The following is a 12,071-nucleotide window of genomic DNA, read 5'->3' as shown; positions in this document are numbered from 1 at the left end:
AGCCAGTGTTTTAGACAAATCAATTTATACCAGTTCTCATCAGCATAAACTGAAAGGAAACACATGATTACTCAGGCCAGTTGCTAAACTACAGGCTTGACAGCGCTAGAGAACTTGGGTACAGGAACCTAGTACCAGGGTGCAGTTTTTCAAACAAGTTCTACTGCTTCAACTACAGTTAATTGACAGATTTTTAAGAATGACAACAACAGAAGAAAAACTATATTTAATTTATTTTATCAAAAACTATAGGAAGATAGCAATACTAGAGATCACACAATATGAAAAGAAAATGTTCCTGAGCTTACAAACTGCATATTCTAATGTACACAGTCCTAAAACATACATTAGAAATAACCAAAGGATTGACTTAACTTTGAGATTAAATAAATACATAATAGCTTTTCTTACAGATGATCTTGCAGCATTAGTTCTGCTATCTAAAAAAAAACAGCCAGAGGACAGATCACAGGTTCCCAATCACTAAAATGTGCATTTACACAGCTGAACTGGTGGCCACGATGAAGCTAACAGACCACAAAGCAAAACAAAGGCAGAAGCAAGGCTGGTTTAGGCTCCTTAAGAAATTTAAAATAGCTTTTTCTCCTTTTCCAATTTGGCAATTTCCCCCCTAAACTCATGAAAACAGCAAAAGGAGTTTTAAAAGTGACAAAGTCCCATTCAGCTAATTCACAGATGGCAAACTGAAATGTACTGTAAATATAAAATACTGCTTAAGGTTTTAACTTAGCAACTAGATCCATGGGTTTACTTCAAATAAATACAAAATACTGTTACCTCCCAAAGTCTAAGTTAAAGGTCCTTTATTTATCACACAAAGAGGTAACATACATATCCTTAAAGAATAGCAGTGTTATTTCAATGCTGGTGATAACATACTGCCTTGAGAAAAGGCAGATATTAAACTCAAGTACAATTAGTAAAACTGTCTTTAAAAAATGCTTTTTCTTGTGATTTTTAAGCCAAACTGGCTGTGGGCATAAACAAAAGAAGAGTCAAATCACCCCTATGTCATCTTGTCCAGGAGAGGCCAGAGAAACTGATCTGGCAAGGAATCTGCTTCTTGCCACAGCCACTCTTGCAATCCTAAACCAACAGGAAAGGCTGCAGATCTGCAACAGATTAAGGAGCTGGAGATCACAGATTCCATCCATGTGGAATGCATCACCGAATCGGGCTACATGCAAGAGAAAACCTAATGATTCCAAATGATACAAGTTCCTCTAGAGTTTGTTAACATTAAAGCTCCACGTTCCACTTTAGCTTTATAAAAGATTGTTAGAGACATGATATGATAAAAATTGTTTAGATTCAGCATTTATCCAAGTGTGGATACAGGCAAACCTGGTAATGTCAGATCTTTAAATCTAAGCAAGCTTTCTCCTACTCATTAAACAATCTAAAGTAGCTATTTCAAGGTGTATCTCTCTAGATTACAAAACTTACAAAGCACTTCTAAGGGCCCTCAATCTTCATCCCCACTACGAAACTGATTTTGTCTAGTAGCATATAAAATTTCGCTTTCTGCCAAAGAGCCAGATCTTCAGTGCAAATGCAACTGTGCTTCTTAATCAACAAACAACCTGTATGATTCTTTTAAACACTCTTGTTAGAGTGTTTAACATAGAATTTAAGGCATTTTCTAACAAATTAAGTAAATTGTTATATGCTGGGTACTCGACTTCATTCACCTGAGCCAACAGCTGTGTACCTTATAAAGGTAACTAGCTGACCTATGATACATAGCTAGCATCCATTTATGGAGCAACATTATTCTGCCTGACCCTATCAACATTTACATGATTTGTAAGCGGAATGCATGTTTTAAAAGCTTTTAATCTATGAGCGTAAAGCACTTAAATCATCCCTGGAGTATGGACCATGGCTGTAATTCTACTTGCAACCTAACTCAATTGCTCTTCAGAGTTTTTGAAGCCAAGCAAAACTTAGCATACGTTATCAATAAAACAACACAACTTTAAGATGATCAGAAAAAAAAGATTCAAGCAGCTGAAGCAAAGTGTATTTCTCAGCCTTTACATTCAAAAACATCTTACAAATGTCTACAACAAGTAGGTAAACTCACCCCTAGTCTAACTTCACTGAAGTTAACATTTTTGCAACAAGAAAAAAGGCCTAATATCTTAAAAATCTGTTATTAGATAAAAAAAAGTCACAGTATGTAAAAACTGAATCAAAACCAGTTGTGAATACAAATCATTTCCAAGAATATTTCTGTACCTAAACAGATAACCAAGTACATCTCCATAATGTATCAGCTTTGTTAAACAACGGGGTTGTTTTCCCTATTCCTTTGTTATCTATTTTCAAATTTTAACCAGTAATTTGTTTCAGCAATGACTGCCAAATTACTGCAATGAAAACAAACAGCATATGTTGCTACCAATAATCTGATATTTACAAATTCTCTGAAGAATTGCAGACCTATAGCATCCTAACTAAAAATTAGAACATAAACATTTAAAATTTCTATTTGTTAAACTTCTAAATAACATAACATCAACTAAAAATGTTTGTTTTGCAACTCTGATCTTACATCCAGAATCTGCTAATGCCGATGATTTTACTTGTGTGGAGTTCTATGGACATTTAAAAAACTTTATTCCTGTGAACCTTCATCTAGACAAAGTCTGATGGCTTTCCTTAATCCTCTACCATGGTGCCATAAATGTCATTGCTAATCTCTTGAAACTTTTCTTTTAAACAGCAAAAAAAGCAAGAGGACTGTTAGCTATGATTTAGGACTTAAATACAATGTCTTAGTTTTGTCTTTTCAAGGTACACGAAATATATAACCTCCTTTCATCCCACTGAAATCAGCTCCTAACAAGCCTAGTGCTGTAAGCTCACACTCAATATTCAAATCAGGGTACATCTTAGAGTTCTCTTAGCATGTATTTTACTGCTTCTTCAATAACTGTGCTAGAAAAAAAAAAAGAAAAGAAAACAACTTTTAATCCATGTTAATGGTTTCATATTTGCCTGTAACACTAGATCTCTTTCTTTGGCCAGTGCCATTTCAAATACGAATGTAATGCCTTTCTTCCATTGTACTTGTTTATATTAGATGTAAAAATACTCTAAAATATGCATGAGAGAACAGTCTTTTTAAAATCCATTTAAAAGAGAACAATGTATTTGTGACTTTGGATACCAGAACTCAGTTGAGATAGCCTCTGCAACACACAGCTCCACATTTACAGACAGTTCTGATCCTCTTTTTCGAGGGGCTAAGACCATCAGCAGAGTCTGAAGTCAGATCTATTGAACCTGTGACACAGACAAATACAAATAAGGAAGCTTAAAGAACAAATAAAAAACAAACAAAAACTGCAATGTATTCAAGAACTGAAAAGCCTTTCTATCTAGTTCTTCAAATAATTGTCTGTGAAGCTAAATACAAATTCTACTGATATTCATGTTATAACTACTTACTTATACAAAACCTAGCATATGTATCAGAATCAAAAGCTCAAAGAACTTGGGTCTTGTATCTTTAGGTCCATACCAATACTGATCAGCTTCAACCTGCCTTGAACATTAATGTCACAAATAAAACAAAAAAAAAGAGGAGTTTTAAGGAGAGATTTAAATATGATCAATTTGTCAGTATTTGCATGTAAACTAAATTGCTAGGCATGCAGTATATTGCATGCAGTCACTTAGCCACAACAGCAGAGTCTGACCCAAAGAAAATCAGTTAGCAAGACTTCAGAATTTCATTTTATACTAGGGGGGTGAAGGAAATCCTGAATGGAACATCAATTAGCAAAGGGCTAGCAACGTTTTACAAAGAAATGTATTTCCTGAAGTCTCTGCATAACAATCAATGCATTCAACTCAGCAGAACAATTGTAGACTTTGAACCTTCCCTCCTCCTTTCTGAACTTCTGCACCTTGGGACCTACATCCACAGCTGAGGCCCACAAACACTAAAACACAAACACAAACCTACGATACACTTTAGACCATGCTGCCGTTTTCTTTGTAATTGTCACCAGCAGTTGAATCTAAGAAGATTACTTAGAAAGTCTGATCTGCTGGACTTCAGAAAATCTCAAATGCCAGGTTAAACAAGGGAAAGTTTTTTCAAATGGTACCCAAAGTGTTTTTGCCCTAACTGTTCTTCTGAGCATCCTTGTGACAAATCTTCCAAAGAAGTTGCCATATGAGAGTTTCCAACCACAATCTCTTCCTCTGAGCTAGGAATGCTGAAGGACATAATATACTAGAAGCAGAGAAAACAAGAACTTCTGCTTGCTCTATCTGCAATACAAGCCAATAAGATAGTTCCTGTTCTAGAATCCACATAGCTGTATTAGTGAGATGCAGTGCCTGACCTAATATACTGCTATCTGGCTGCAATAAAACCAGCTAGTAAACCATGCCTCCCCCACGAAAAAGGTTTTAAAGATCTACAGACCCTTCATCTGATAATCAAAGGTTAGCTCTTCTCCAGCTTTGATGGTTCTTGTAGAAAACAGTGCTATCCGAGGAAGACGCAGATCAAGGTTATCAATAAACACATTGAAGACCTGAAGATTTGGATCACACTGTAAGGCAAAAATTTATGTAGTTTCTGTTAAAAAAAATAAACATTTCAGATATGCAGGAAAGCAGTGAAACTTTTTATGTAAATAAATCATGGTCACAGGAAAGGAAGCACTGGTTATTCAATCAGTAATAAAAGTTTGAAATCAAGTTATATCCTGAAATAAATGAATTACATTCTTGTAAACAGCATTAACAGAGCATTCATATCTTCAAGCAGACCTGTAAGAAGTAACCTTTACACAGTATGTAGGCTACCTTAATGTACAACAGCCAAATAAAAAAAACCCATTAAAATACAGAAAAACGATGACAAAATTTAAAGCAATTTAAGCTATACTCAGAGGTAAGTTTTACTAACAAAACTCACAAAAGAATTAAAGGTGAAAGAACAAGTAGATGACTTATTTTCATGACACACAGATTCACTATTTTGCATTCAAGTTTAAGCACTGCTTCCAGGCCAGAAATAATGTTTTGATGCTATGGGTAAAATTCTATTTTTAATTGCTAATCTGCTTGGCAGCTGAGCTATCTGCTATGGGCGGGGCAGAGGGGGTCAAGCAAGACTAAACATTGCTTTATCACTTCTAGATTAAGTGTCCAGAGTCACTGAGACAGTCTATAAAACTAAGCATTCTCTTTTTTGCTCTTTAAGAATGCAAAATACCCATTTTTGGAAAATCAGGCACAAAACTCGACTCTTAACTTTACATTCAGGCATAAGACCACTTTGGTCCAATTCTCAAAATTAAAGAACAATCAGGATTATCTAAAACTCTTTCCCAGCTTTCTCCCTAATAAGCCTATACAAAATACAATTAACTTCAGCAGCTCACAAATATGGGGAAAGTACATGAATTTACTGTATTTGTGGAACATCAATTGTATTCTTCACACACACTAAATCAGTAAGAAATGTATTATTCCTGAACTAAGAGTTACTATAATTTACTTTATAAACGCAGTTCAGCCTTCTGGTCTTAGGTATTTTAGTTGAACAGGAAATAAAACACTATAAAAATATCCTGTTTAAAAATTACTTCCAAGTTCTCCGCCAAGTTTAGATTTGATAGTGTGTGTGTATGGGAGGGAAAATAGTATCTAGTGGGGAGAAATACCAAAAAAAGGATAGAAAATTTTGTTTTCTTCTACTAATTTTTGAAGGATGACATTTAATAATCCCCGCTCCACCTAGCCACAAAGAATCCAATAGCTCTTATCATCTTTGTCTCTTTACTGGTTTTATTAAATATTTTTCATATATCAAGTCTTTTAGTCGCTTGAAAAAAAAGTCATTCTGGTTGTCTAGAACCAGAACCTGATGTGCTGGAAATTCAGCGACAATCCCAGTCCTACCATACGTCCAGTTCCGGCAGCCCGTCAATTGCAGATTTTTGTAATCAGTGCCCTTATTCTGAGTAAAGGGCAAGTATTCCAGTCTCCTTATTGTATCATATTATATTATTTAACTAACTGAACTGTGTTGGCATGAGACAAACTACTCCAGAAAGAACTGTGATTATGATATGGAAATATTTATAATAGGAGATGTTGTTTCTGGTGCAATTTGAATAATTCCTCAAGTTCTTAATATACAAAGAAGGTCTTACGCTGTGATTCACAAAGTGGGACACATTTCCATATCGAGCTGCATCTACTGTAAATTCATCTGAGTCATAGTCCAAATCAAATAAGTACGTATTTCCCTGGTTGTCATAGAGCTGGCCTCGTCTCTCTGCTTCCTCACTTGTGATCACCTAAAAAAGAAAAAAAAAAGAAAAAAAAATCTGTGTCATACTATTAGCTATTATTTAAAGCAAACAAAAAAAAATCACTATTAACTTAGAAAAATCTTTTACTTGGTAAAAAAAAAAAAAAAAAAACTCAGAAACATTCACTTTTTTTTTAAAAGATAGCATTCTGTCTACAATGAATAAAGAATGCACAAATACAGCTATTTAAACTAATTAGTTAGTGACTAAGGTGACTAAGACTTCTTTGGATGTAATTTGTCTATAGCTGATGCACAGCACTACCTGGTCTCAGGAAGAAAAAAAAAAAAAAAAAACACACCACTACCGTCTCTTAAGCGTTTGGTAATAACAGGTACAATCAACTATTTCTACTTGAAATTTCTATCCAGTTTTTCATTTAGACCCAAAAAACCTTATTACTTCAAAAAAGAAATTTCATCTCTCTCTTTCCCTTTGTACAGATAAAGATATAACACATATCAGTCTTTACACCTGAGTTGCATTTATCATCCTGTACTCACCTCTTCTCTTCCTAGAAGCATCTCTTCCTGCTATTTGTTACAGTAATGGAGGGCCTTAATGCCCCTGTGGAATTTCTGATTTCACAACTCGGACAGATACAATATACTATCACTGCACAAAGCTGGATCTATGCAATTAGACCAGCACATATTAGCAGAAGGGAGAAATCTCGAACCTCCCCAAAAGAGCGAAACAACTACAGTCACTTTTGACAGAAGTAACAGCTTAAGCAGCTTAATCTGCAGCCTGTTACTTCAAATGTGTTCTGCTGCGCAGACTCAGCAAGGAAATCCCAATTTGGTAGCAAAACAGACATGAAACATAGTAGAATTTCACAAAAAGAGAAATCTCTTAAATCCTTCAGATAAACTAGACTTGAGAACTTATTTGGCTGTAGGGAATCAGTACATTCAGGTGTGAGGGTAAATATACCTTCTTTGCTCTAAGCAATAAAATAACTTAACCACGTTTCTCCATTAAATTGTCAGTGGAGATATTCTGAATAACTGGTCCCTAGCATGTTTGCAAGATACTATAAAAAGGGTATGAACACGACAAGTCAGAAGGTTTGGGATAGGAAACATGCAGGAATTATAGTAAAGATGATAAATAAATACAGTAAGAAGGGACAAAAGAAATTATTTGGACTAGCCTTAGCAGCAAGGCAGATTATTTGGGCAGAAATACAATAGAAATACTTAGAGCCCTAAGGCACAGCAGAGTTGAATCAGAAACACAGTGCAGTCTAAAAATCAAGAATAATCTGTTTTCTCAATCTCACACAATTTCAAACCGAACTTTACTTCTAATGTCCATGTTGTAAGTCTTGTTCTTAATGTCTATCAAAATAAACAAACACGTTTGGAATTACTATTTTAAAAGTTCACACAAAACAAAACAAACAAACAAAAAAAAGGCCCAATAGACTGGGTGGGGGATTTGATAACAATTCTGCCTGTAAAGCATGTTCAGTATTAAAAGGGCGCTGTAAGCAAAAGCTACAATAATCAAAGTTGATATCAGGAAGGATAAAGATTATGACTGACAGAAAAGAAGGATTTGACTTTAGAAATACTGTCAGGGCCCATAGCTAAAACAATTCTTCAGCCACATTAGTCTCTTCATGTTCAATCTTTTCCAATTGCTCTGAAACAGATGAGGTCTTGAGCAACACAATTTAATTTTACTGCCAACTTGAATGTCTACTTAGTGATTCCTATACTCAAAAGTATACTTACCTGTTATATAGCAAAAGCCAAGAAGCATGAGAATGGGGAGAAAGCTTATTAAGTTATTTTCCTATTTCTTCCATTAAAATTTTTTATCCACATGAGATAAATACATACCTCTCCGACATACTCCATCACAAAACTGTTGGTTTTAATTTTCTGCAGGGTTTTTACACCCCAACCACGGCCATTGCTAGTTCTGAAGATGCAGAGAGAATATGGTGTACCTTTCTGTACTATCCTATTAGGGCAGTCAGGACCACACCTACAATATGAATTACATTCATAAATTGGCAAGCCAGGCTGGATTTTCAACTTCTTTCGTTTATTGTAAGCCAACAGAAATCCAGCCTCCTTTGGACAACATTTCTCAGCAGGGCAGTCAGAGCATTCACAGCCAGTTGTTATTCCATTTATTACATTTATTCCCGGAGCAGGTTTATACTCATTAATGTAGTAGAAGTCTAAAGGAGGGCCTTCAAGATCCACAGTGTTTTCTACAAGAATCATTCCTTTATGATTCTTTTTCCTGTTGAGTTCTTCTTTCCATCTCTGCAGAGCTATTCTTTGCTTAGCCTTCTTTACAATGTAATCTGCAACTGCAGGTTTCAAAGCTTTAACATGGTTTTTCACTTTCAGTGCTTTGCCTTCCTTTACTCGAGATAAATATTCATTCTTGTCACTGAGAAAGTTTTGAAGAAGCAATGGGCATTTCAGATTTTTCAAAGGTTCCCAAGTATTTGAAGATTCTGGCCATCCTTTCCATTTCACAAGATAGTATTCTGTGCCCTTGAAATATAGAAACAGACACAGATTTAGCCACATTTCAGACAGTTTACTGAAATCTAGCATCACAGAGTATACAGACGGATACAAAAGAGTCACTGGAGTTAAATAATGGCAGAAGAAAGTCTTGATGTCCCCATAACAGTTAAGATTGGGGAGAAAGATAAAAGAAAACCAAGTTTTCCATTGGCAAGTTAACTTATAGCACAACTTTGCATACTCTGCGTATCACCTCTAGAGACAAAGAAATACATAGTTGGAAAGAAGAACTCAAATCACTAATGCTACACCAGCAGGAGGCTAGTTTGTTAAAATAGTTAAGTAAGTCGTGTATCTTGTAGCAGAATACAGTGACATCGCACACACAAAAGAAAATCCAAACTTACTCAACAAATCTCAAAAAACCCCAACCCACTATTTGTTGTAACAACCACTATCCTAAAGGAGCAAGCTATTCAAAACACTTAATATAGTATTTACGATCAACAAGCATACATTTTTTACTTTTAAAAGACAACCAAATAACTGAAGTAACTGTAACAAGGCAAAATCCTGAAACCGAATTTCACTGGCAAGATCAAGCCGTACAAATCCAGTTTCAGAACATGGCCCTGACTCTTCAAAGAACAACAATATTCAGGAGAAAAATAGACTGTTACCTGCAAACAAAGGAGAAGCATCATAATACTTACCAAGCTACAACCTAAAGACATCAACATTTTCCTTCACCTCTGGATACACAAGGTGTAACATTTTTTATTCCAACATCTCCATTATTTCAGAAATGGACCTTCCTTCAATATAGTGAAAGTGGTAAATATACCACTTTCTGTTAATAGTGTTCAAAGTTTAAAAGATACTTTGTTTGAGGTCAGTGAAAGCTTTTTCCTCACAGCCTACCACTTTATATTATCAGCAAAACTACCTTCTGCTTGCTTCCAAACTTCAGCTGAAAGAGTGATCAAATTGGTCTGGATTTCTCTTACCTCGTCTACCTTGTAGTCACACAAATATTCCACCTCATAACTCTTTAGATTCCTGTTGGTGATTCCAATGGATTTACATCTGAGATTTTCCTTCCTACATAATTCTTGGAGGGTCTCAAGTGAAGCTAGACATGGCACATACCAAGCTACAATAAGAAAATTGGTAAAGAATCCTATTTAATGTCTCAGCTAAATTGAAATCGTTATGCACTTGATTGTTCGCCTTATCCCAAAGTCCCCAGATTATCATTTGTAATAGCAGTCCATGAGTCCTTTATGCGACTACAGTATTTCAGAAAGCCAAACTTAATCCTGCTGTAGTGCACAAAGTGAAACAGGTCAACGATTCCCTGTCTGAACTTTCATTCTATATAATAGTATGCATATTTATTAGTAATAACAAAACCTATTAGAGGGCAAACGCTGCAGCAGCAGCCTTCCACAAGCAAAAAAGACTATACTGAGAATTAAATAATTTTTCCTAATAAGAATCCCAGAACTGGAGTTACAAAGAAACCTTCATTCTTTCGCAAGACCGCCAGATACGTGCAGGTAGCCAAGGGGAATGAAGCATTTGCGATGCAACCATGGTGACTGGATGAGAAAGACAGACCCAAAGCGCTCTTCGAGAAGGATCGCCCAAGTCTCGCCGGCTGGGAAGGTTTGGAGGGACGCTGCACGCCACAGACCCGCTGGAGCGCCAACCCGTGCGAGAGCGCGGAAAGCGCGGCCAGGGGGCTCGGAGGAAGCCGAGAGCCGCACGCCGCGGCCGCGCCTCCGGGGCTGCCGGGGCGGGGGAGGGGGTGAAGCTCCCGCTGTCCCCGAGCCTCCGCGCGGCCCGGGCTTCCCGCGCCGCCAGGAGCCTGCGGAGCCGCCGGGGGGGGGGGGGGGCGGGGGGGGGGCGCCGCCGCCCAGCGCCTCTCCCGGCTCCCTCCTTCTTCCTCCTCCCCCCGCCCCGGGGCTCCCTCAGGCAGCGGCGCCCCCCCTGCCCCCGCGCCCGGCCTCCCGCGGCACCGGGCAGAGCCCGCCAAGGCGCCGCGCAAGGCCCCCACCCGCCGCCGCCGCCGCCGCCGGGCCCCGCCGAGCGGCCGCGGGAGCGGGGAACCAGCCTAACGGCGCCTCCGGGCGGGCCGGCGGCGGCTCCCCGGCCCCCGGGGCGGACGGGAGGCCTCCCCTCGCCCTCCCTCTCGGCCCGCCCAGCGCGAGGAGGAAGAGGAGGAGGAAGAGGAGGAGGGGAAGGCCCGGGAGAGGCGCTCCGAGCGGCCGCCGCGGCCCCAGCCCCGGCCCCCGCCGCCGCCACCTCACCTCCTCGCCAGCCCTCCATCTTGGGGGGGGGGGGCCGCGCGCACGCCGGAGGCGCGAGGCGCGGGTCGAGGGCCCGCGCGCGGCTCCGCCCCCGGCCGGAAAGGGGCGGCGCGGCGCCACCGCGCACGCGCGCGGCTCGCCCCGCCCCCTCCCGCCCGGCCCCGCGCGGCGCGCGGCGGGCTTTGGCGGTAACGGTCGGCGCGGCGCCGCCCCGCCTGACTGGAGGGGAAGGAGGCGGCGGCCCCAGCGGGAAGGAAGCGCGCCCCAACTCCCTGCTTTCGCGCCTTGCCCCGCAGCAGCAAGAAAGACAACGCGACTGACATGAAACCGACTCGTACTGTAATTTTTTTTAATAATATCTTTTCACAGGCTAACACCACTATGAGTATCCTACTAGATTTTTAATATTTACGCACCTAAAAGGCATGGAGACGCACGAGCGCTTTCAGCAGGTTGGCTCTTCTGTGGCTCACCAGGAGAAGAGCCCTGTGCTCTCCCCAGGCACAGCCCTTGCACGAGGAAAGGCCTCCTTGGGGGCAAAGGGAGGCTTCTCTTGGGCCATACAGCAGCGAGTCTCGTGGACCACACCAGGAGACTCAACTTCCAAGAAGTTAAATAGGAACAAAACTTACGCTCTCATCACCATACAGTTCTCAGAAGAGGCTCCTGTTAGTCATAGAGCTTTTGAATCAGTGCAAAGATCACTTAAAACACAGGAATTTGTACCATTAGGTTACATAGAGCAAAACATAAATCCCTTAAACAATTCTAAACGCTAGTTAGTGCTGAATGTTTCTTGACTTGGATTTATATTACAGTGATGAAAAATGCACCAATTTCTGGATAAGGGCTGCAGGATTTCACTGTCAGAATGCACAGGACAGGGGGGTTTT

General features: G+C 39.7%; 1 protein-coding gene across 2 annotated transcripts; it reads right to left on the bottom strand.

Annotated features, from left to right (window-relative positions):
• Positions 1-215: 215 nt before the first annotated feature.
• SUV39H2 (SUV39H2 histone lysine methyltransferase) lies at positions 216-11,265 on the bottom strand. 2 transcript variants are annotated; one of them, XM_062581234.1, is made up of 6 exons: positions 11,179-11,265; positions 9,874-10,019; positions 8,219-8,890; positions 6,207-6,353; positions 4,466-4,595; positions 216-3,312 (listed from the first exon to the last, which is right to left on the bottom strand). In XM_062581234.1, the coding sequence occupies exons 1-6, from the start codon at positions 11,195-11,197 to the stop codon at positions 3,203-3,205; spliced, it is 1,224 nt and encodes a 407-aa protein (XP_062437218.1). In that variant the 5' UTR covers positions 11,198-11,265; the 3' UTR covers positions 216-3,202. The 2 variants fall into 2 exon arrangements, 1 of the variants encoding a protein (XP_062437218.1); XR_009959077.1 differs by having other exon boundaries at positions 3,223-3,312; positions 4,466-4,621.
• Between the last annotated feature and the right edge of the window lie 806 nt (positions 11,266-12,071).

The sequence above is a fragment of the Rhea pennata genome, chromosome 1 (assembly GCF_028389875.1).
Source record: "Rhea pennata isolate bPtePen1 chromosome 1, bPtePen1.pri, whole genome shotgun sequence".
Taxonomy (NCBI): Eukaryota; Metazoa; Chordata; class Aves; order Rheiformes; family Rheidae; genus Rhea; species Rhea pennata.
The sequence above is the reverse complement of the archived record's forward strand: the minus strand, read 5'-3'. Positions and strand labels throughout refer to the sequence as shown.